Raw genomic sequence first — 26,243 nt, 5'->3', positions numbered from 1 at the left:
TTCAGTATGATACATCCGGCCCGCGGGCTGGCAGTTTGACATGCCTGCTCTAGATACACTGATCTACCAAGCTGCTAATTCCAAGTCATGGGAGGTTTGACTTGAGCCAAGTGAATCCTTCTAATGAGCTAAGAGAGAAGGTTGGGATATGGGGAATTGGAAGATGGCCTTATTTTCTGGCCTCTTTGAAGGACATGGGAAGTTGGAGCTTGTCTCATAACAAACAACTTCCTTCCGCCATCAATTCAAAATGTACACATTTTGACTGATGCTTTTATTAAAGCAAACAAACAAAAACAAAAGGTATAAAGGAGTCCCCGTGGATTTTAAAAGGAGTCCCCAGCGCTGTCCAAAAACATTTCTGGGTTCATGTGGCCAGCAGGAAGTCACCAAGCGCTGTTACCTTCCCACTGAATTGGCACATGTTTTCAAAGTGCTAGGCTGGCAGGAGCTGGGCACGGAGCTGAGGTCTCAAGGCTGGGCTTCTGGTTTTCCAGCCAACAAGCCCAGCACCTTAACCACTGAGCCGCCGTGCAGCCCTTGATGCCTTTGTTGGGAATCAGCATAATTGCCGCCTGAGCCAATGCTAGACCAGCAGAGGCTACAGCAGAGGCAGAAGATCAAGAGAAAAATTATATCAATTTCACAGCCTAGATTGGAGGCTGGTTTACCCACACTGGGAGCAAAACATCTCAGCCCCGTGCATAACATCAGCGTGAAGTTAAGGCTGTGAGACAAATGTACTGATTTCATTACGCGCACCCATCTTCCTTTCTGTGCAATCATGAAGTTCTTACTATTTTCACTCCTTTCCTAGTCGAAATGAATTTTGGTCTCGACCCATTCCCTGATTTGCAATCTGCTACAAAGCAACTTAAGGGACGCGGTGGCTGTGGGTTAGGACGCTGAGCTTGTCGATCAGAAGGTCGGCAGTTTGGCGGGTCGAATCCTGAGTGTCGTGTAACAGAGTGAGCGCCTGTTACTCGTCCCAGCTTCTGCCAACCTAGCAGTTCGAAAGCACATAAAAAATGCAAATAGAAAAATAGGGACCACTACGGTGGGAAGGTAACAGCATTTCGTGCGCCTTTGGCGTCTAGTCATGCCGGCCACATGACCATGGAGACGTCCTTGGACAAGCGCTGGCTCTTCGGCTTTGAAACGGAGATGAGCACCGGCCCCTAGAGTTGGAAACGATTAACACGCATGTGCGGGGGAAACTTTACCTTACAAAGCAACTCATTAGAACAGTTGTATCCATATTGTGTATCCTGTGATTCTTCGGTAACTTGTTCAGAAGCAGGAGTTAAGCTTCCCTAAAATACAATCCTCTTTCTTCCCTTCAGTTCTGAGGGATATTGAACTTATTTGGAGACTCTGCTTTTTAAGTCAAGCGGTAGGCTAATGGCAACCAAAGGCTTCACAGTCAGTCTTCTACAACCACAACTGAGCCTAACATTTCTGTTGCTAAACAAGGCAGTTGTGTTTTGCCCCAATTTACGATCTTTTTTTGTCACAGTTGTCAAGTGAATCACTGCAGTTGTTAAATTAATAACACTCATTTGTTAAGTGGATCTGGCTTCCTCATTGACTTTGCTTGCCAGAAGGTCACAAAAGGGTATCATGTGAACCCGGGGCCCTGCAACCGTCATAAGTATATGCCAGTTGCCAAGAGTCTGAATTTTGATCATGTGATTAGGAGGATGTTGCAACAATTGTTAAGTGTGAAAAATGGTTGTAACTTTTTTTCCAGTGCCGTTGTAACTCTGAACGGTCAGTAAACAAATGGCTGCAAGTTAAGGACTTGTACCTGTAAATTGAATGTGCATCCTTGAATTTGCCCTGCAATCTTATGTCATGAAAGATTAAAGTTTGAAAACTCCTATACAGTCAACAGCAAGCGATGGAAGTTATAACCAAAAACTTCATTATTTTGTTAACAAACGTCTTCCGCTGAACTTACCACACATTTTTCCCAAATTACTGACATTCGTTCTTCGATGCCATTGGTTCCTTCTGGAATCAGAGCGAAGTTGTCCTTTCCAACAGCTTTCTGTGCCGTGGTGAAGGCAGAGTGAGCGCTGCCTACCACTTGCAGATCCCCACTAATTAAAACAAATGTCAAACCAGTAAACAGAGGCTCCACGGCACTCAACATCTATGGCACTGAAGATTGATTTGAGGTCTCATTGGTAAAAAGCAAAGAAAGACAAGTTTTCTTGTTTAATTCTTAAGACCGCAATATAATTTATTCTGTTGGTACATTTGAACTCCATAGCTGAAAGGTGGTAAAATCCATATCTTTTCACTGCTCTATAGCTTCCTTAGCTCTCTGCAATTCCTGGTCCGAATAAGTAAAGTGGAAAACTTCCCTCCTGTTATCTTCTCTTGGATTTAATTAAGGGAAGGAAGCCAGGGGAGTTACAAAGAGGACTGTACAATGAAAACAGGCTTTGATGAGTGGTTCTTATTGATAACCTTATACTGTAATAATTGTCCCTCTTTGCAACAATACAATGTACCAGATTTCAAAGCTATGGACCCAACAAAGAATATCATGTCTTCTTGAGGACTGTGGTAAAATCATGCCAATTGGTTGCTAAAAGCTAGATCCCAAGAGGAATTCTTGAGATCCTATTACACTATTTTCCTGTTCTCCATTGTGCCCATTGAGATATCTCTTGGAAGAGGCTTCCTGATCCATCTGATATTTTTCAAAATAATTGTTCTTACTTAAAAAAAAAGCGAGAAGTTGATATTCTGCCAATAAGAACCAGCTTCGAACATCTTTTATTTATTTTCAAGAATGTTTGAGGCCCTAAAAAGTATTTTTTTAAATAAAATGAAAAGTAGATGAAGTCCAATACTTTTGATACTTTCACAACTACCCAGAAAAAAATAATGAAGCTGAGGTAGAAGAATCTAGGCAAGTGGTACAGAGCAATCTCACTAGATCACAGTTAGTAAATGGCATGGAACTGGCAGGACTTCAAATGTTTCCTCCATCTTAGAAAAGGTTTGAAACCCCTATATTACTTCTTCCCATCAAAATTGCCTTTTGTTTGGCAGATTGAGAAAAAGACTTACCAGGCTAAGAGTGAAGTGAGATAATCAGGTGTTGTGGGGTCAGGACTGATAGCTGGAGATGTGACAAATGCTGCCGCTTTTGCCCAATTCTTACTCCAGTAATGTGAGCCATCAGTACCAAGACTTGCTGTAATGGGCTCTCCATATACAATGGTGCCTAAAGACATAATTGTGTGTTGGTCATTCCTGGGAACAAACGGGATGAAGTCTCTCCCAGCTAGATATTCTTCAACTAGTGCTGGACATTTGATGGAAAGAGAGACTGCTCGTTCTTTTTTTATTTACACAACTCTTGCCCTCTTTGCATACCTCATGGAAAAAAGAAGCATATTTACAGAAGAAACCCACTGAGTCTCTCTCTCTCTCTCTCTCTCTCTCTCTCTCTCTCCCTCTCTGTGTGTGTGTGTGTGTGTGTGTATTCAGTCTAAAACCTTGAAAACGTGCCAGGGAAAAAGAACACACACTAACAAAATCCTGTGAGAGTCAAGTCCGATGGACGACAACTTCTCGAATGGACAGTAACCAAATTAGCAAATCACTAGGGGCAAATCTATTCAGAAAAGCGTAGAGCTTTTCAGGTAGAGAATGTATGCCTGTGTTATTTTAAAAAGCTGACATTTCTGGACCTTAGGGCTTCTGGAATAGGAATGAGACGAAAGACAAAGTGACAATTTGACAGTATCTTGCCTACAACATCTTAGCATGTATGCCACTGCTAAAGACGCACGCATGAAAGAATTTCAACTTTGGTTCTAAAAGGAAATCAAAATGCACTGCTGGCAATTTTGCTTACTCTCCCGAAAAATTACGCCTGTTATAAATGTGGAAGAAGTCTGGATCCTTTCTTTTTTTTCAAAAACTCCTTAACATAATAGGAAACTAACCATGGTTTTCAAACATCTGGAAAGTAATTAATTCTAATTAAGATAGACTCAGGAAAAAGGCAGTGGCAAACTCTCAAAGATGCTTTTTCATCAGGCAGCTGGACTTTCTTCCTTTTTCTTTGAAGACGTTTCGCTTCTCATCCAAGAAGCTTCTTCAGCTCTGAGTGGACTGACTGACCCAAAGTCACCCACCTGGGTTTCATGCTTAAGATGAGACTAGAACTCACAGTCTCCTGGTTTCCAGCCTGGGGCCTTAACCCAGGGGTGTCAAACTCAATTTCATTGAGGGCCGCATCAGCATTGCGGTTGCTCTCAGCGGGCCAGGTGGGTGTGGCCAGGGTGGGCGTGGCCTACTGGGTAGGCGTGGCTAGAGTGCATATGGCCTACTGGTTGGGTGTGGCCAGCTCTACATCGTTCGCATCAAGGGTGCCTATGGGGGCCTGGGCAGGAGTGGGACAGATCTGAGGGTCTCTGGCAGAAGGAGGGTCTCTGGGCCAGGGCCAAGGCAGTGGGGGCCGTTCCCTCACTGTTTCCAGGATGGCTTCGCAGGCCACATGAAACCACTTCGCGGGCCTGATCTGGTCCCCGGGCCTTCTGTTTGACATGTCTGCCTTAACCAGAAGACCAAACTGGCTCTCAATGTCCAGCACAAAGATGTATAGGAATAAGGTTCAAATCCTCATCAAAAAGGAAATATGAAATGGTACTTACCTCTCCTCTTGGCTTGTGCTATGACATCTGCAGCACCTTTGCTCATAACCTTTGTGACATATAAGGGACAATTGGCTTGTTTCGCTATAGTAATAGCACGATACACTGCCTCTGTTTCAACCTTGGAAAATATGAATAGTCAGATATACTTTCTTCAAAGTGACTCTTTCATCTAGACCCTGCATGTCTGAAGAATCGCTCGAACCCAATCTTTTTCTTCTAATTTGTACTCATGGGAAAATTGCAGTTCCAGAAAAAAATAGGAAAGTTAAGCGTTATGATTTCTGATTTTACAAATTGTGAATAATTCAGTTACACGTTCATGATTTCAGGCTGAAGCTCAGTATTAAACAAATGGGGAGTGCAAATTTGCATACCCAAGATACAAGTACTATTTTAAAAAAAGGAACAGGCTTAGGATCACTGCCACTCAGAAAAGTTTAAATCAGATTTCTTTTCATTATAAGTAATCCTCAACTTCTAACCACAATTGTGTCTAGAATTACAGTTGTAAGATATGCTGGTTGTTAAGTAGGTTACATCCCTGATTTTATGACCTATTCTGCAGCAGTCCTTAAGTGAATCGCTGCAGTCCTTAAGTGAATCCATTGTCCACAATGGGCGTATTTTCCAGAAAAACTGAAAGTGAATGCCAATTTCCGGCAAAAAAAAAAAAATTATCGTAAATTGCAGCCATGTGACTGAGGGAAGCAACTATTGGCTGCAAATGCGGGATGGTTGCCATGTTCTCAAAATGCAACCGGCGACCCTGGGGTTGGGGGGGGGGACAGTTGTAACTTTGAACCCGAGTCTTAAGTAGCCTTGGGGAGGTCTGGGGTAACTTTGGTCACTAAGAGACCGGTCGTAAATTGAGGACTGCCTGTATTTCTCTTAAGTGCCATTTGGGGCATTTCCTTTTTAACCACTTGTGAACTAATAAAGGAGAATATTTGTAGCTCAGGGTTGAACTGAGGGGTCCTTGGTGTTCTCTGGGCTTGTTTTGTTGCAGCCATTTCATTACCCAAACTAGGTAACCTCATGAGTGCTTGTAAGGAGTGTGGTTTGCTGCCAGTTTATATTCTGGTGGCTTGCCCTGTCAGTGTTGCTGAGGGCGGTCTTAGAGATAATTCAGTTGGGCTGTTTAATGTTGGCTTCTTTGGCAGTTTCTTCATAGGTTATTGGTTACTCGATTGTTGTCTGATGTTAATCCCGGAGTTCCCCTATGCTGATCTGGGTGCCGACTGCTGGTGGAGAGAAGTGCTTTGGTACTTTTGCTCTCCTTTTGGCTTGCTGATTGTCTCTTTTGCATAGTTCTATAGATATTGTTAATGTCTATGTGTCTATTGATGGTTAATTTGTGCCAAGCTTCTAGAAATTCCCTGGCGTTTTTGGACTTGGCTTGGTCTAGGAGTGTCACATTTTCCCCAATTGAAACTACGGTTAAATCTGTCTATATGTTGTGAAATTAAAGAATTTTCATATCTTCTGACTGCTACTTAAGTGTTCATGGATGCATTCTGGTAGTCTACTGCCTGTTTGTCCAACATAGTGGTTGTTGGCAGTCCTTACATTGTACGTTGTCGATGACTCCTGTTTATTCTTCTGGGGGTTGTTGGGTCTTTTGGTCTGCTTAGGATGTTTTGAAGGTCTTTAGTTGGCTTGTGTGCTATGCTGATTCCATGTGGTTGGAATAATTGTATAGATTACTTCCTTTTTCTGTTGTTCTGGGTCGCTGCGGTGTGTTAGGGCTTGTCTAAATAACGTCCTCACACAAAATGGATATCCACACAACTTTATCAAAAAGTCACTGACCACCCAACCCAATACAGCACAACCAACCCAAACTCTACAAAGAATTACACTGCCATACATCAAGAGTATCTCAGAAACCACCAACAGACGACAACCACATGGAATCAGCACAGCACGCAAGCCAACTAAAGACCTTCAAAACATCCTAAGCAGACCAAAAGAACCAACAATTGAGTACAACAAATGTACAATTATGCAATCCAATACAATTTTTCTTGAAATTTACCAGTACAGAAAGAGAAGGATGTATTTCACTGTAGTTTCATTTGATAAAACTCTTAATGCATGGGAACTAGTGCATCAGGAAAAGATTTGGTAAAATTCCTTTTCTGTGACATGTTAGTTTTCTAAATGTTGCGTAAATGTGCATGGGTGGATTTAAATATGATTTGTATCTTCACTGTAAAGTGTTTTAGTCCTTTTGAATCCGTGGGAGTAAATTTTTTTCTTTCTTTGTAGCCTTCTTGGAAACTTGAAAACTTACGAAATCTGCAAATGACCCTATACAACTTTGTGGGTGAGCATTTGCTAATTAAACAAATTTTGTGGAATGGTAAGTATTTATATAAGACAAGTTCATATTACCTCTTCTGGGTGACTGAGGACATGGCCCTCTGGACCAGTAATCCCCAATTCCAAGAGTCTTTTTTGCTCCTAAATCAATAAATAAATACAGGAGGAATAATAAGTAAGATGTGCAGATATTGCATCTCAAGTAAAAAGTAAACTTTTTAAAACATGCCCTCATCCAGCTGGATGCTTTGTAGATAAGTAGACTACAACTGCTATAACTCCCAGCCAGAAGTCTGAATATGCCTGATCTACAAAAACAAAATAATTTATATTCTGCTTTTAAATATAGGCAACAAAGTACTTTGAGAAATCTTCATGATGGCTTACAAAGGAAATGGATACATCTGTACTGCTCTGAGATTTTGTTGGCTGGAGAATTCTGGGAGTTGAAATCTACCCATCTTAAACTTGCCAAGGTTGAGAAATACTAGTCAAGTTTCCTTTTGGAAAACAGATTATTTGGACATCTCATTCTTAAATAATAATCCAAATATACTCAAACTGATTAATTACAGATAATTTACTGATTTTCTAATATCTTTGTTTAAATATTGATCTCATTTATGAAAAAATACTAATATAAGCCAAAAACATTCTGCCATGTAGAAGGTTTAAATTGCAAATTGCCCTATTATTATCAAGCACCAAATCATACTATTTTTTAAAAATGTTGATGTAATTAGGGGATATATTAGTTGAACATCCCCATGATTTATGAAATCTCTAAGATTCAAAGTTGGTTATCTCCATCTAGAACAAAGAGCGATGGGTGCAGCTTTTGAATTCCTTATCTTTAGTTTATCTAACACTGTCCCTGAAATTCAGGAAGCAGCTGAAGAATAGGGATGCAAACGTGTCACAAATGATTCAAAAGAACTGCTTTGGACCTTGCACAGGGGTGACACTTCTGTCATTCATTAAAATAGGCTACCATTTGCCTTGCCTTTGCACAAGCTGGATAAGAAACACTGCTGCTTTAAGGCATCCCTTCAGTGACTCTTAAACCGTGGAGCGGCTTTAATGAATAGCAGACATGTGGTGCTTGGTGAGGCCTGAAATCTCCATCCAAATCACTGTCAAACTGTAAATAGCCCTAGAGAAAAAAATGGGCCTTTCACACTCACCCATGAAGGAAGATGTCATGCCTTAAAGAATAGATGGACTATTAGCATGTAAAGTTTGGCAATAATTTTTAAGATTATCTAGTCCACCCCTCTGTCTTCAGTCTAATGCAGTGTTTCTCAACCTTGGCATCTTGAAGATGTGTAGACTTCAGATTTCAGAATTCTGGGAACTGAAGTCCACACATCTTCAAGTTGCCAAGGAGTGAGAAACACTGGTGTAAGTGATTCCCCAGTGCTATGGGGAGAGGATACTGACTTTTGTTTTCTTAGGAAAATGGCATTGTCTAAAGGCAATAAATGGGTGAATACCAAGTTGCAGATCTTGGGGGGGAAATTTTTTTGGGGGAACTACCCTCAAAAGTAGCACAGCATATGGTATTCAGAGGGCTGTTAGCAAACAATGTAAAAACTGAAAATCAAATTATAAGCCTACAGACTGGATTTTATTTCCTTACTTTCCCTTTTATAGCGCAAATATGGGGTCTTCAGAGGAAAAGGCATAGCAGAGGGAGGCAACTTCAGGCTACCCTTCAAATGACATGAATTCAGACTCGAGGCACATATAAAAATGTAGGAATGACAATCAATCAGAATATGGGGCAAAATGTGCACTCAGAGAATAGCTGATATAAGCAAAGGCTCTGCAAATAGTTGTAGTCCATCAGCAAAGAACTGAGATCTGTGCACAAGGCAAGGCACAGAAATATGTCAGGAATACCTTAAGGCCATTATCTTCTCCCTATGACTGATGACAAGGAGAGCTCAAGCTATAACTTTAGATCTGAACCAAACTATCAGCTGTTAAGGGAATTCCACTGAAACCTCTGTGCTTTTTGTCTGCCACCTGGTGCAAAGAGGAGACATCAGGCTTAGAAGAGAACAGGAACAAAGAGGTATGTAAAAGGAGAAAGTCAAATGTCAGAAACTGTTACTGACTTCTGAAAGACACTGAACCGTAGTTTTCTTATAAAGTGTCCATAAATGCCATTACTGGTATTCTTGTAGGTAACTGGAAAGTTACTCTTCTGATTTTAAGGAATGGACCCAGGATACGTATTTGTTACCTGGTTTGGAAAAGTCTTTGCCTTCTATAGATGAGAATATGATTATGTCAGGTTGCTACATGGAACAGATTTAAGGATAAACCCAACAACTGAATCAATTCCATACAGGTATTTACAGATAGTCGTCAATATATGATCACAAGAGAGATTGGAATTTCCATCGTAAGTCATTGTAATCATAAGTGGAGTCAGGCCTGATTTTACAACAGTTTTTACAGTGGCTGTCAAGTGAATCACCCAGTCATTAAGTAAATTACAGAGTTGTTAAGCAAAGCCAGTGTTCCCAATGGCCTTTTTTTGGTTTGAAATCAGCAAAAATGGTCACAGATGATGATCATGTGACCATAGGGCATGGCAAGCAGTCATAAATGCAAGCTAGTGGCCAATTGCTCAAACTGCAATCACATGACTGTGGGGTGATGTAATGGTTGTAAGTGCAAGTAAAAGTCTTAAGTCACCTTTTCTGGGGCTGTTGTAACTTTGAACAGTTGTTGAACCAGTGGTCTTAAGTCTAGGACTACCTATATGGAACTTTTGTTTTTATTAATTGGGGAGAGTTATGCTTAGTTAATCAGTATAATTTAGGGTTCTTTTCCACTATTCGTGATAGACTTTTTCTATTTCATGACAATAAGCAAATAAGCAACACAAACGATATCATCTGCAATATTAATACGGGACCCCCTATCACATCCCAAAGGATAACTGAAATAATTACAGAGCTAATATATGCTAATGAGTATTGACCTTGGTGACGCATGTATTTATCAGACAAATATTAATATCTAAAGCAACAGACTTTCTTAGGGATTCAGCTGAATGTGTGGGAAGCTTTCAATTAAAAACTCAAAAGGGCGCACTCATTAGCCAGGTTTCACCAATTGCAAGGAACACTCGAATTAAGGGGGAATGTATCTGCACTGCCTTGTTTCCTTTTTAAACTAAAAAGATCTACCACGGAATACAATTTTTCCTACCTCATCAATGATGTCTCCATTTTCCGCATGGACTTGGGCAATGGCACCCATTTCGCGAATAAGACTGAATATTTCATACATCTGCCAGGAAAGAGAGGAAAAACAAGTCCTAAAATGAAATAGTTTCCATTTCTGTACTATAATATCATTAAAAATGATGTGCTTCTATTATCTTTAATTACCTGAGCATCAGTGCACTGGAGTTTGTCTTTATAGCACATGAAAACAAGAAAGGAGTTCACACCTTAACAAAAACAAAAGTGAATTACTGATTGCAACTGAAATAAGAACAACAGTTTTTAAGTTACAAAGCTTGGCTACTTATATTCAGAGATGATAAAAAGATAAGACTATTAAAAAAAAACCTCAATGAAACAGAATCAATGCTCATGACTATGTTTCTAATTATGAAATTGTTTACTTAGAAGAAAATTCACACTGGCAATTTAACTATTATTGGTACTGCTACAATAGAGTGATATTTATATAAGGGTGTATATGCATGTAAATAATTTCAGCTTTCTTACAGCAATCATTCCACCAATAGTAACAAGGAAAATGGTGTATTTGGGTTTTCCCTAGAAGGTGCTCATCAGAAAATCTTCGAAGGAAATCTGTTATTTTTTTTAGTCCTTTGGATAATCTGTGTTAAATGATAAAATTGTCCTCCGAATTCCATAATCAAATCAGCCAAAGCAGATACCCTCACCCATCTTCAGAGCTGGCCTTCAGCATTCCAGCAGCAACATAACCACTTACACATCAAGTCATGTTTTCTGAAATTTTACTTAGAAAAATGGCTATTTTTTTTAAAAAAAGACCAATGTTATAATAAATAAGCATTTTAGGTTGCAATCTGGTGGTACTCTGATAAAGTTTAAAACACCCCAAAATATATCAGATGCCTTTCTTCAATCTCAGAGAGGAAAATCTAATACAAGCTACCCACTTCTTTCTGAAAACAGGAATTCCAAGCTTGCAGGGCCCTCAAACTACGGTAGGGCAGGGGGGGGAGTGAACAAAATGAAGAGAAGGATGAGGGGGTGACATGATTGCAGTGTTCCAATATCTCAGGGACTGCCACAAAGAAGAGGGAGTCAAGCTATTTTCCAAAGCACCTGAAGGCAGGACAAGAAGCAACACATGGAAACTAATCAAGGAGAGAAGCAACCTAGAACTAAGGAGAAATTTCCTGATAGTTAGAACAAATAATCAGTAGAACAACCTGCCTCCAGAAGCTGCAAATGCTCCAACACTGCAATATTTTAAGAAGGGATTGGACAGCCATTTGTCTGAAATGGTATAGGGCAGGGGTAGGCAACCTCGGCTCTTTTATGACTCATGGACTTCAACTCCCAGAATTCCTGAGTCAGCTATGCTGAAGTCCATGAGTCATAAAAGAGCCGAGGCTGCCTACCCCTGGTATAGGGCCGTGGTGGCGAACCTATGACACACATGCCACAGGTGGCACACAGAGCCCTCTCTGTGGGCACGCAGGCCGTCTCCCCAGTCCTAGGCCTTCAGCTGGGTTTTAGAAAACCTTTTCGCTTTAGGCCTCTGCCGCCGTGTGCAAAAAAAAAAAGGTTCAATCAATCAATTTCAACTTCTCTCGGGGAAAAAAAAATCTTGCAAAGTTGGAATTGATGGATTAAACTTTTTAGTCCCACCCAGTCTGCCGTTACCACGCCCACCCAGTGGGCCACGCCCACTCTGCACCCGATGATACATAAGTGGGATTTGGGTTGCAGTTCAGGCACTCGGTCTCTAAAAGGTTCGCCATCACTGGTATAGGGTTTCCTGCCTGAGCAGGGGGTTGGACTAGATGACCTCCAAGGTCCCTTCCACCATCAGCAGCAGCAGCGTGTGCGGTGTTGGAATGGAAGCTTCCTTTTCCTCCATAAATATTGACGAAATCAAATACACGTCAATACCTATGGATCGTGCTGCATTCTATTTCTGTCTGGACACTTCACAGCCAAGAAGGCTTTAGAACTCAGGGGAAATTTCTAAGTACGGACTATATCTACTCAATGGAAGTGTAATTCTCTAAAGCAGCAATCCCATACAACTTACTTGGAAGTAGTCTCCAACGGATTCGGGAACGTAAAAGTAGAATTATATCACTAAAGAATAAAAATTATTTTGAGATACTTATAATCCTGTATTATTAGAATCAAATCCAACACATAGGAAGGAAATTGAGCGACAGAAGCATCACTTGTCCGGAGAGCCTTCCTCAATTTGATGTTCTCCAGACGTGGCTTAAGAGGACCACTCCCCTTGCCACATATCACAGGGAGCATATCCTGTCTATTTTGCTTGAGGTAATATTTGCAGGTAGAAAGTTACAAGGGCTGTAGTGACTGTTCACTTAGTCGTTCGTGCAAAACTTAAGTTTTCTTTCTTACCTTTGTCTTTGACAAGAGCTTCCAGCTCTTCTTTTATACTCTCATGCCAACGTGTGATGTCAATGTGCAGAGAATAGTCACAGCAGGCTTTACTATCAGCACTTTCCTTCCACTGATCATAGGCAGTCAGGAGGTTTGTTCCAGATTCAGGGAATACGTGGTCAACTTGAGCAAACAAATAATGTTTGTTATTTGACATTGAAAGGACTTTAATTGCCCAGAATCTAATGAATGCTTTTCATTTTAAAGAATAACGCATTGCCAAAACTTTGAAATGTGTATAACTAATATTCAGAATAATCTAAATATGTTGATTATATGCTGGCGTCAGAAATTGTCTGCAACTTTTAGCGAAAACAAAGCTGCAGAGGCATCCAAGAATTACAGTGACATGTGAATATGAGTGTTAAATTCTACCGTACAGAATTCTTACAACAGTTCATTTAGTGATCATTCGAGGTTACAATGGGAGTGAAAAAAGTGACACGACCGTTTTTCACACTTATGACCGTTGTACCATCCCCAGCCATGCTCGTGTGATCAAAATTCAGATGCCTGGCAACTGACCCATATTTATGACGGCTGCAGTGTCCCGGGGTCATGTGATCACCTTCTTATAAGCAAAGTCAATGGGGGGGGGGAAGTTCGTTTCACTTAACAACTGTGTTACTGTCTTAACAACTTCAGTGATTCACTTAATAATCATGCCAAAGAAAAATTCATACAATGGGGCAAAATTCACTTTTAACAGATGTTTCACTTGACAAATATTGGGCTCAATTTTAGTTGTAAGTCGAGGATTACCCGTATAGGTTCTCTATAGGTATGTGGCGATATAAATGCTTCAGTGTGCAGCGTAAGGGGATTGTACCCCTTTATTATTGAGTGTTGAACTTTATCTGAATTTGCTCAACTTAGAAGAGAAGGAAAATCTTTACTGGGATCAGAAACCAAAACATATAAAACTCACTACTGTAGTGTAAAACAGTTTACAGATATATGGATAGACGGAAATCATAAAATTACCTGAGCCTATCATTTGACTGTGCATTTTGCATATAACAAAATTTAGTTATACTTTGAATAACAGGGTGTCACAGTTCCGACAGATGCAATTCTTCAAAGAACCTCGAGGCATTGTTTAACTTAAAAAGAGTCTTTAATCAAAGAGCATAGCTTCTGCACGTACATGTTCAAGCCGAAATCTGGATTCCCCTCCCCTAAGCACACAGTATCAAAACGCAGTTCCTCCCTCTAATTAACCGTCATAAATCACATTCTCCAATTAGTTTGAATTGTAAGCTTTCCTTCCTGTTAAAACAACCCGCCAAATTCTTATCTTCTCTTATTTCAAAACAGCCTTGAGAGACATTCTTCCTACTTCCCTCCAGCATCAACTAATTCTAACTTTAAAAGTAACACACAAGTTTTAAAGAAGCAAAACTGCTTCTCCACATGTTGTCAAAGCAAGAACATCTGATGTTAGCAGCGTTGACACAGGGTCAATATTATTTGCAAGTTAAAAGTATAAGTAAAGCTGGTCGGAATGACTGGGAAATTTATTTAAAAGCGGGCTTATCAATTCTGAACATTTACCAGCATAAAATGGGCAATATAACGAAATGTGTTTCATGGTTTTAGTAGCCACTTTGCTGCAAGGGCAAAACCTTTACCCCAGTGATTGCTGTAGGAAGGCCAAAAAGTTACTCTGATGTGGTTTTCCTTCAGATCACATAACGTGTTTCAGGTTATTCAACCTATTTGAATAACCTAAAACATGTTAAGTTGCAGCTTCCTAATTTGACATGAAGGGGAAACAGCTCTTTGGTTTCCAAGTTTCCTTTCTTTTTTTAAAAAAACAAAGGGTTGTATACAATTCTATTATGGTCTGCTCTGAATAGATGAATGGCCAGCCTTAAGGGCTAGGGCTGATCAAGGAGACAATGAGCAAGAGCAGGTGAGGAGAGATGCAGAATTTGGCAGGTTGCCTAGTCTTAGAACACACTGGTAGTTTTGAAGGACAGATCTGCGCTGCTACTTAGGAACCAAGGAGTTTCCCCCTGAGATGCTGCTAGGGCTACTTCGGAATAGCTTGGTTGCTTTTTGCCAGAAGCAGCCTTCCAACATCAGACTTGTATTCCCAACTCCTTCTTTTGTTCTCAGTTTCCAGCATTGATGACTTGAACCAATCTGTGGTGTCTGAATTCTGGGATTGACAGGGACAACTTTTGTTTTATGTCATTGCCGTACGCGATTTTTCCCAAACCTGCATGTTGTTGGCTTCTTCCTTCCTAAAGCTGCCCTCTACCTTTTGTGGCTACAACTCTGAACCAGACACTGTGAACCTCTAGCTGTAGACTTCTAAAATCTGCTTCGATCCATTGGCACCACCGACATTGCACCTTGGCCCTGATACAATAACCATTTATTCAACTTGTATGCTGCCTGGCTCTGAGTCACTCTACCTCACCTTTCCTACCTTTCTTGTGCAAGTTTGATATGACTGCTCAGTCTAGCACTGTAGCTGTCTTCTTGGTTGTATGAATTACAACCCCATCACTAAACCAGCTGCAAATTTGCTACTCTGTTAATTGTTCCATCTGGAGCAGGACAAGTAGATGACAAAATGACTACATACGTATCATGGTGGTTCCTCCCGCAAGAGCTGCTTTTGTGCCTTGGTAAAAGTCATCAGCAGAGGTCATTCCCATCAAAGGCATCTGTAATCTAGTGTGGACATCTATTCCACCTGGCATAACTAACTGGCCATAAGCATCAATTGTTTTCACACCTCCAGGAACTATCAGGTTTTCTCCAATTTGCCTGAAAATGACATTAAAACCTACACTTTAATAATTTCATTCAAGGGAAGCAAGACTTTAAAAGACATGCAGTTGTGATATTCAGCATAACTGAAATGTGCTGAAATTGATGGAACAAGCTAATAATGAATTGTTCCACTAAATGCAATGAAAAACTGGGGTTTAATTCAGTATTATATTCAGTGTTCCGTTTAGTTATCTTTTTTTATGATTAACAGACACTTTTAACATAGAAACGTCTCACATTCACAGTTATACAGCTCTACATAGAGAAAGAGAAAAAAAGTGACACCTTGAACATACATTTCCATCAAAGATATACAGTATATTTTTTTGAGGTCAATATGTTGCTTTTCTAAACTTTAGTTTACATATAGATATGGTAGAAAATAGTGGGGAATGTGGAACATCAGGTCAAAATCACTCTATACAGATAAAATGTAAACGTACGGTTTCATGTTCAAGTGATGTATACTTGTAATATAAACTATAAACTAATTTATTCAAAATAAAGTACCTTAAAATTAATTTTGATCTAGAGTTCCCCATATGCAAATATCTACTAGCTGTCTTCAACATATATTTGGACTATTAACTCTTAGGATTCTTGCCAGTCGGACCAATGGGAGTGATGGTTTGGGAAAGCTGATATAGGCAATAGTTCTGCATGTATTATTTTCATATAAAAATATCAACACAGGCTTAAAGCATGCAACTGTATGCTGTGCATTATATAACTTTTTAAAGCAAAAATATGTAATCAAATCACCAACTTACTTAATCAAACCATCTTCCACAAAGATATCTGCATAAAATGATTGATCATCATTGACAATCTTTCCTCCTTTGATGAGCAACCGGTCAGTCTAATTGAAGTAAACAAACAAAACATTTCCACGGTAACTACAGATGTTTCATTCAAAGGCCACCTTAGGTACACAATGAGAAACCCGATGCATGTAGAGGATAGATTGCGATACAGACGCAATCTTCAAATGTTGAAACATGCATTTAAATAAAACATACATTGACGAAACCAATTTGTGCACCCTTGTCATTGTGATTTGGCCAGTTATAATTTGAAAAAAAATGTTCATTTATGAATGTTAAGGATTGTCCCATCAGTCTGGTCAATAACATTTCTTTTTTACGCTATGATGGAGGCCAGGCAACTCTTAATAAAAATGGAAAGCCTTGGATATAAGGAGGGGTTGATTGTTTTCTCATAAAAAGCCTTTGTTTCTTCTCTCTCTCCAGGCCTCCCTATCACTTCAAATGCTGTGTCCAACACAATGAGACTCACACCAACGCAGGCTGTGACATAGCTACGAAAAGGGGTCAAAAAGTGGGAACTTTTTTTCTTTCCCTTTCCTCACTAAAATGACTACTTTTTTCCCCTTTCATCTGATGTTCTTTCTTAGATAAAAAAAAATGTTTAAATGCCATACTTTCTGTGTTCTCTGTTTCAATGAGCACATGGAAATTCCAGGATCTTTTCAGCAGTGACAGCTTGGGACAGAAGACTGCTGACAATTTGTGAAGCTTCTGCAAGCTTCACTTATCAACCAAGATATGAACTGATATACAGACAGACACAGGCAGTCCTAATCTCTAAAAGAACATCCCTTCCACCAAAGAAATAGAATATTGTTTAATAAGACAAAACAATGCTAAACATTAAGCAAGAAAGAAAGCAATACAAAAAATTTTTTATTTTTAAAACAACTCCATTTTTATCACACCCAGAAATGTATGGCTAAAATTGTCTTGTGACTTGAAATTTTATTGCAAAGATACTTCTAAAGATTCATGTATGTTTGCCTTTGTCTCAGAAAAAAACAGCCTGTGATCACTTAAGAGTTGATACTGACTTAATTGGACATAATCAGTCAGTGCTGGCTTCTTTGTTAAACTGAGATGGATATAAGCTAGTCATATTCAGTCTCGTAGTCATCATATGGGGCTTAGGTCCCTAAATGCAGGCTCACCCAAAAATGTAAGTGTGGAAGGTAAATAATAAGCACTGGCATTTTCTTCAAGGTATAATAGTCTAAAAGCTTCCTTTGCCTCTAACCTAATCATTGAAGATGAGGTCTAACATAGGTTCATTGATCCTGTGGTCCATGGGCATCATGTGGCCCTGGACAACCAGTAATGCAGCACAAGAATGTAATAAAAATATAAAAACTAAAAGGAAGTTTGTTATATATATATATATATATATACATTAACTGCATTACATATTTTATATGAGGCTCAAAACAATTTCTCTTCACTCGTTGCTGCCCAGGTGAGCCGAACGGTTGGACACCCATGGTCCAGCACAGGGGTGTCAAGCCCGATTGCGTCGCGGGCCACATCCTGAAGTATTGGGATGTTTCTTGCCCTTGTGGAGCCGGGGTGGGCGTGGCCTGCACCGGCTGCATGTGTTTGACCATGCCTGCTCTGACACATCTGAAACGCTGGATTTGGAAGGCCTGGATGCTTTCCTTTCACGCTGGTTAAAATTAGGCCTACAGGAGTTCAGTTGCACTCTAAGAACTACACTGAGCTCCTTCCCTCTATTCAGAGTTTTCATACATACCCACGCGATTGTGATAGGAGTGAAAAATTGCTTCACATGTATATTTTGAAACCATAATTTGAGAGTTACAAACAAAATCTTTAGTGATTACCTTTCATTACTCTCCCTTTGTGAGTCATGAGCAGCGAGCCTCTTACCTGAGCAATTATTCTGTTTGAATTATAACCAGGGAAAAACGGATGCCCTGAGACAACCTGTATTTACCTAGCTTCTTTTCAAATCAGATTTCCAGAGCTGGTTTGGTCTGGCTCATACAGTGCTAAACAAAGAACCCTTTTTAAAGAACCCCTACATCAGTTGGGATCAAGAGACCCTTTAGTCAAATGCTTACTCATGAAAAATCTCCTATACCCTTAAAGCAGTATTTTTGCTGAAGACAAACAGTGGAATACTATCAAAGAAAAGAATCAATGCAGAGATTTAGTCATGTTATTTAACATCAGATGGAGAGCTACAATGGAAAGGGCATGCAGAATGTGTAACCTCTTTCTTCCATTAAGGCATTTTAAGTGTTTATCAGTTATAAGGCTATTAGAAAAACAATTGTTCATCAGCCAAGAATAAAGTGATAATGCATAAATAAATCATGATAGTGCATACTTAAGTCTCATCTCTATAAACCTTAATGGCATTAGAATATAATCAAATATATTGGCCAGGATCCAAAATAATGGTTAGGTTCATCCAGAAAAGATGAGACCAATGGTTTTAACGAGGGTGAGGTGTTGGGAGCTGATTATCCCTTATCAAACCTAGAACTAAGGAACTAAGGAGAAACTTCCTGACAGTTAGAACAATTAACCAGTGGAACAACCTGCCTCCAGAAGTGGCGAATGCTCCAACGCTGGAAGTCTTAAAGAGGAGACTGGACAGCAATATGCCTGAAATGGTATAGGGTTTCCTGCCTGAGCAGGGGGTCGGACTAGATGACCTCCAAGATCCCTTCCAACTTACTTATTATTATTATTATAAACCCTCTTTGGCTTCCAAAGGAATAAGCCAAGAAGCTTTGAGAACTGTTCTAACATTGCCATGGACTCACTGTTTCCATTCAGAATCCTGTAAACCCTGATTGGTAGATTACATGTTACTTCAGGAGGAGGTCTATTAATAACTCTGCATTTTCATTGAATTCAAACATAATTTAGCGTATGTGAATTTGGGCATATCCTTTCCTACACATCTTTAAATAGCCAGCAGTGGTCCACAAATTAGCAGCTTTTAGCAAAATATAGGGAAAGAATCTAAAGTATATTGAATAGTGCTATTAATATCAGGTTCTTTTATATGTGGCATCAGAAGTAATTACACCAAGTTTAATTAAGATCACTCCTAAACCTGGAAGAGGAGTTCAGCCTGAGGGGGAAAAATGTATACAAACTATTAATATTAAGGTAACCATAAGTATTATATAACTGTGTTCCATAAATATAACTATGCAGATGTACAGTGGTGCAAGTGATTATTTTTGCTCCTCCCACTGATGAAGAAAGAGTGGGCCCAGAAGAAATATAGGATGCACTAAAATTGAATCCCTGATAACAGCCACTAAAACACTGATTCCTTCTGACACTATACCCTAATGTTACACCTGGACCCTTTTGTGCTAAAGGAGCATGATAACTCAGTGCATATCTACTTATAAATCTACACTCAACTCAATTACACTACCCTGTACTATAGAAATCCAGCACAATAGATTGCATAAATACAGATATATAGACAAATAAAGAGTCTGAAATAACTGATTCAACCAGAGAGTCATCTTATAATCAGCAAAAGTGATTTTGAAGACTCTCCAACTGAAGCTGGTTTGAGTCCTTCTAAGGTTCAGGATTATAGTGGGAACTACACCCGACAAAACAGCAAATTAAGACTCCAAATGCGATAGCTTCATCAGACAAGCATAACTCACATTTCCATAACCCCCCCTTGTTTTGTTACACCTTCCCATTATTGTTTCCATATTCACAGCTTAGATAGGGTGACTTCAACACTCAACTCTACCCACCCTGTTGAGTGAAGAAATTTGAGACTTTTAAAGGAGATGCATCAACACACTGTAACGATTATCTGTTCTGAACGTCAGCTTAATAACTTGGCTTGATTTGCGTATCTTAAAACTTCTTCTTCATCTTCCCTTTGTAACCTTGGCTTAAAGCTTTCAGAATTCTGCAATCGTTCTAAGTGTGTGTGTGTGTGTGTGTGTGTCAGCTGCAGCTGCGGGTTTAAACGGCTGACAGGGAAACACACACACACACACACACACACTTCAAAGACTGGGAATCAGTGACAAGGGGGGGGATGTTTTGAAAGAATACCATCCCTCCTTCCTTCGAGTTTCGTCTACCCAACAATCTGAAGATCTTTCACCGGCAGCATCCCCAATCTGGGTCGGTTACCAGGACCAGAGGGGTTTGTCTTCCCAGCTTTCCAGACTCACGAGGCAGCCCTGGGCGACAGCCTTTTTATTGTCTTAAAAAGGTCCATTTTCTAGACAGTTGGGCAAAGGCATCTCCTGAAATAAATAAAAAAGCGGGAGGAGGCCGCTTCCCGTAAACGGACGTCTCAGCAATAGAAATCCGACCAAATCAAGGGGATACAGCTTCCAAGGGGCAGGGGTCGGCAACCTCGGCTCTTTTATGACTCGTGGACTTCAACTCCCAGAATTCCTGAGCCAGCATAGCTGGCTCAGGAATTCTGGGAGTTGAAGTCCACGAGTCATAAAAGAGCCGAGGTTGCCGACCCCTGCAAGGGGGAAAAAAAAGGTCGACTTTCAGGCCGAGATCTGAAATTCAGATTTGAAAAGAGGGCGGCGGGGGAGAGAGGAGGAATATCCCGTCCCAAACGCGGTGCTCTTCCAGGCCTGAGCAAGCCGGGGACCCTCCAAGGTCCCGGGGTACCCAGGGCCTTCCCGCCGCCTCCTCCTCTCTCGCCCACCCACCCACCCCCCACCCCCACCGGCCAGCCCAGCACCTACAGCGGCTTCCAGTCCCGGAAAGCTGGTTAAGACAAAACCCTCGGCTTTTGCCAAGCTGATCCTGGGACTCGCCTTCTTCGCTCCCAATTTTAACCGGCCCTTCCAAGCCCGCCGGGCTCCTCCGAGGAATCCGCCAGGCGCGACTCTTCCGTCCGATCATCCAGTCGCGGCCGAGCAAAGCCCGAGTCTCCAGCCACGGAGGCCGACCCGCTTTTCCAAGAGTTTTCGCTAGCGCTCGCCGCGGGACCACCAAAGGCCTGGCAGCCCGGGGCTTTCTGGGACACCCCCGCATGTGGGTGGCCGGGCAAACGCTCCCCACTTCAAGCCCTGGGCGGGATGATCCTCGCTCTCCGCTCCGCTCTCTTCCCCTGCCCCGGCCCGCTGGCCCCGGCTAGGAGCGAAGCCTCCGCTCGGCGCCACGAAACCAAACCACCCCGCGCCGTCCCTCGTCCCCCACCGGGCCCTCGGGCGGCAAACCGAGCCCCCTCCCCAGCTGGCGCCCTCGAGCGGGAGGGGGAGGGGTCTCTCGGAAGCCAGAGAAGCCCCTCTCCGTCCGACTTCGGGGAGCTTTTCTCCTCATTCCCCCGCCAGGGACGGGCCAACCCCGAGGTGGGACCGAACCGAGCCGACCTCCTTCGCCCTCCCCCAGCCCCGCCCGCCCGCCCGAGGAGCTCAAAAGACGCCTGAGGCGCCCTCACCGCGATCCGAGGGATGTTCTTCTTGCCTGGGTAGGACATCTTCCCCGCAGGCCGCGCCTACGGCGTGGGAAAGGCGGCGGCGGCGGCGAAAGCAAAAGCGGCCGTCTCTCTCACTTCAGGCGAGAGGAGGCGAAGCGGCGGCGGCGGCGGCGGCAGCAGCAGGCGCGCGCGTGGAGCGGCGGCGGCTGGCGCGTGGAGAAGCACGTTTGCGCGCGCGCGCGTGCGTTTACGCGGGCCTCCCTGGCTGGCGGATTGTTCTGGCGAGGGGGAAGAGGGGGAGGGGGAGGAAAGAGCGGGGAGGGCGAGCGCGCGGAGGGGGAGGGGGGGAAGAGCGGGGAGGGCGAGCGCGCGGAGGGGGAGGAAAGAGCGGGGAGGGCGAGCGCGCGGAGGGGGAGGAAAGAGCGGGGAGGGCGAGCGCGCGGAGGGGGAGGAAAGAGCGGGGAGGGCGAGCGCGCGGAGGGGGAGGGGGGGAAAGAGTGAGGAGCGCGAGCGGCGACGCGGCGTCTCTCCCCCTCCCCCCCCCGTTGCCTCTGCCGTCCCTCAGCCTCTCGGAGCAGCTGCCCGATTAAGCATTCCGCCTTCGCGCCTTCGCTAAACTGCAGACAGCCCTCCTCCTCCTCCTCCTCAGTCCCAGACGGGCAGGCAGCTCCGTTTGGGGCCTCCCTCCCGGGTAGGCTGCGCGCAGACGCGGCTCCTTCCCTGCCCAACAAAGGTTCTGGGCCAGGGGTAGGCAACCTCGGCTCTTTTATGACTCATGGACTTCAACTCCCAGAATTCCTGAGCCAGCTGGCTCAGGAATTCTGGGAGTTGAAGTCCATGAGTCATAAAAGAGCCGAGGTTGCCTACCCCTGTTCTGGGCCGACCCTGGCTTGACAACAAAGAACACGTGGCCCAGCCGCTGCAGGTGCTGGGCTGCCGGCGGGAAGGCCCTGGGTGGCCCGGGGACTTAGGCGGTGGTGGTGGTGGTGGGGGGTGAGGGGGAGGAGGAAATGGGGTCCCCGGCTTGCTTAGGCGTGGAAGAGCACCGCTTTGGGGACGGGATGCTCTCTTTCCCCGCCGCCCCGTTTCAGACCTTGAGTCCCGAAAATCGATCTTTTTTTTTTTCCTCCTCCCCTTGGAAGCTGTATCTCTTTGATTTCGTTTGATTGTTTAGGCCAGTGTTTTTCAACCCTCGCAACTTTTTAAGATGTGCGGACTTCAGCTCCCAGAATTCCCCAGCCAGCATAGCATAGCTGGCTGGGGAATTCTGGGAGTTGAAGTCCACATAACTTAAAAGTTGCTAGGGTTGAAACACACTGGTTTACGCCTTGCTTCTGGAAAGCGACCTCCCGCTTTTATTTCCTGAGATTTGTTTGCCTAACTGACTTGGGGGGGGTGTATCTTTTAAGGCGATGCTTGTTTAAAAATAGAGCGAGCTGTAAGAAGGGGCCGCACGATGATGGAAAGCGATCCCCCCCCGCTTTATTTCGTGAGATGCCTTTGTCCAACCGTCTAGGAGTGCATCTTTTAAGACAATACTTATTGAAAAATAGAGCTAGCTGCAAGGGGCAATTAATTAGCCGAGTCCCCATTTTCTCTTCCTGAGCATTAGCAACAGTCCCCTGTGAAAATCTGGGAAGGTCGTCTTCCCCCCCCCCGACACGTGTTCTTTGTTGTCAAGTCAGGGTGGCCTCTTTACAATTTGTTCCCCAGATACTATTCCAGTATCGATCTGATTGGTGATTAGGTTTACCCAGGAGAGTTTATTCTAGATTCCGCTCATATAGGGCAGGGTTAGGCAACCTTGGCTCGTGGACTTCAACTCCCAGAATTCCTGGGAGTCATAAAAGAGCCCAGGTTGCCTACCACTGATATAGGGGAATGCATTCATTTCAGTTTCGGTGGAATAACGGCCACCTCGTTTTGGGGAATGTCATTTTCTCTAATTCCCCCTCCACCGATGGACAACACTCGTCCTCTCCCAAATGTCGGCGTATACACGCAGAGATAGGATACCTATTTATGTTTCTGATCGAGTGGATCTTTGTCCATGAATACTGATCCCATAATGAATATATGCAGCCTCGTGGAATTTGCATTTCTATAAACGATTCTTGGTTGCTTTTAAACCCCCTTGTTCTAAGTGAGAAAATGCTTACGCCTAAACCCCCTTACGCCTAAGTGAGAAAATGCTCTGGTCCCTCCTCCTCCTTTTCACCGTATCATGTGGCCCGTCCTTTTATTAACTGCCATAAATCAGGATGACAGAAAGGTTTCTTCGCTCCCCTTACTCAGCCCCCCCTTCCACCTTCGGCCAAGTTTTCTTTGCATTCAAGTAGCCATTGAAAAGCGCGCGGGGGGGGGGGAAATGTCATTTTTGTTTCTCGTCACAGTTTACCTTTATGGAAAGCTTCAGACAAAATAGGTGTTTTTGCCTGGCCTATTTCGCTTGAGTAGTGTTAAGCTTGGTTATTTGTGCTGGTGATGGCTTGGGGGCTTTGATAAACGTAACCGGTTCGATTAATTGAAGGCTGGGCGGACTGCACAAAGCCAGAAATGCTAATTCAGGCGGCCAGCTAAACGCATTGCTAAAGTCGAAGGGGTGCGCGGGTCGCGCCTATTCTCTTCCCGTTTAAAACTTATCAGCTATCAGTAACTGAGGGTGTTAACCTAGCTTGGGTAATGAAACGTCTGCAAGAAAACAAGCTCCGAGAGCGCCAGTATCGGCTTTAGTGGGAATAAATGCGACGACTCAACCCGCAACTTTTATAAACGCCACCTTACGCTGCAGCCGTATGCTTATCGGCTAGAAATAAATCTCTCTAGGTTTAATGCGATTTACTATTCCCCATCCATCCCTGAGCAGCCGCGGATTCTCGGTAAAACCAACCAATCGGCCGCCCAGCGCCCATTGAGTTTCAAACACCCGAAACCACAGCGATTGGATGTCTGAGCGCAGAGAGGTGGAGGGTGAGGAAAAGAGCACACTGCTTTGGAAAGGTTAAGACAGGGGTCTTCAAACTTGGCCCTTTTATGACTTGTGGACTTCAACTCCCAGAATTCCTCAGCCAGCAAAGCTGGCTGAGGAATTCTGGGAGTTGAAGTCCACAAGTCATAAAAGGGCCAAGTTTGAAGACCCCTGGGTTAAGAAGTCAAAATTCGCTCCGCTCCTATAGGTTTGCCTTGCAAAACTAGCACGTGACTGAATCTTATTTCAGCCTTTTCTGCGGAGCTGTAGTAGGTGAAAACCCCAAAGTCCCACCGCCGGGAGCGAGAGGGTTGCGAGAGCAAAAGCCACGCGCGCCGTGAACACTGGTGAAACCTACCCCAGCCGTTTAAAGAGGCAATAGCGGCTGCAAACTCAACCGCCGCCTCGCCTCTGCCCTGTTTTTTTTGAAGGCTGCCCACTTCCCCCTTGCAATGGTAAGAGTAAAAGGAAAAGATAACGGCTTGTAATTTAAAACCGAACTCTTGTTTTTTTAAGAAGTGGAGCTGACATAGTGCGGCTACTATTGGACAAGACCCGCTTTCTCCCTAGCCCCTTGGTGGGGGCTCTACTTCGCGGGCAGACGCACACCTGACGCAAATTGCAACCTTGGTTTAAACCAGGGGTCTTCAAACTTGGCCCTTTTATGAGTTGTGGACTTCAACTCCCAGGATTCCTCAGCCAGGCATGTGGCCGAGGAATTCTGGGAGTTTGAAGTCCAGAAGTCCTAAAAGGGCCAAGTTTGAAGATCCCTGGTTTAAACTTTAAAGCGATGGGTTGTTTTTTTCTTCCTACGTTTAAAGACACGTTTCAAATGTTCTGCCATTAAATACATTCCCGAAAAAGAGGGGCCAAGCCGAGGATGGGATGGGGAGTGGCGTATGAAGTTAATGGGAAATCCCAAAAGATCACTTCTTCCCGCGACGACTATCGCGGGCCCCCACCCACCCACCCACCCGCGTCTTCTCCCTTACCTGATGGCCACCGGTAGGCGGCTGCTCCCTCACCCCAGGTGAAGGCGGACCCGGCTCTGGCACCGAAGTTGTCCCGCTGCTGGTTTCAATCTTCCCTTCCGACTCGCCGGGCTGCTGGCTGGAGTCTTCTGGGTGAAGCTTCCGACTCTCTTTCCTTTTCTCACAACGGAAAGAAGCAAAGTTCAGGGTTTTGTTTTCGAAGGCGCCCTCTACGTTGCAAAACATGCCTCCGTATTTCTGCCTGGGCTTGGGGCTCCCGGCGCCCAGTGACGCGAAGTAATCGGGCAGGTCTTCCTCTTTCTTCTCCGGCTGCTGCTCCTCTCTTCGCTCTGCCATGACTGCCTGGGAAGCAGGCCACCCTCTTGAGGCTACCGGTGCCGGGAAATGAACTGAAGCTGAAGATTTAGCGAAGGGAGGGACACAGAAAAAAAAAAGCAAGGGGTTCAGCTTGACTTTTCCTAACGAATCAGCGAGGCCATTTCTTAGGCTGCTAGTATGTAAAGCCTCCAGCTTTAAAGCTGGAGCCGGGCTGGCAGGGAGCTGTCCAAGATGTATGGTGCTGAAACAGACGCGTCAGAGAAGT

At 43.4% G+C, this 26,243-nt stretch overlaps 1 protein-coding gene across 2 annotated transcripts in view; it reads right to left on the bottom strand.

Annotated features, from left to right (window-relative positions):
- DPYSL4 (dihydropyrimidinase like 4) overlaps positions 1-25,996 on the bottom strand; it is a gene marked incomplete at its 5' end in the record, with an annotated part of 36,084 nt that extends 10,088 nt beyond the window's left edge. Inside the window, 10 exons of one of the 2 annotated variants that reach the window (XM_083364760.1) lie at positions 1,961-2,102; positions 3,085-3,241; positions 4,680-4,800; positions 7,077-7,145; positions 10,230-10,310; positions 10,412-10,473; positions 12,638-12,802; positions 15,276-15,460; positions 16,237-16,325; positions 25,661-25,996. In XM_083364760.1, coding sequence (XP_083220886.1) covers positions 1,961-2,102; positions 3,085-3,241; positions 4,680-4,800; positions 7,077-7,145; positions 10,230-10,310; positions 10,412-10,473; positions 12,638-12,802; positions 15,276-15,460; positions 16,237-16,325; positions 25,661-25,996 — 1,407 coding nt within the window. Of the gene's footprint in view, positions 1-1,960; positions 2,103-3,084; positions 3,242-4,679; positions 4,801-7,076; positions 7,146-10,229; positions 10,311-10,411; positions 10,474-12,637; positions 12,803-15,275; positions 15,461-16,236; positions 16,326-21,721; positions 21,761-25,660 lie in introns of those variants that run through there. The other variant, XM_083364761.1, reaches the window with a different exon arrangement.
- Between the last annotated feature and the right edge of the window lie 247 nt (positions 25,997-26,243).

Source organism: Vipera ursinii (genome assembly GCF_947247035.1).
Source record: "Vipera ursinii genome assembly, chromosome: 5".
NCBI classification, from domain to species: domain Eukaryota; kingdom Metazoa; phylum Chordata; class Lepidosauria; order Squamata; family Viperidae; genus Vipera; species Vipera ursinii.
The sequence above is the reverse complement of the archived record's forward strand: the minus strand, read 5'-3'. Positions and strand labels throughout refer to the sequence as shown.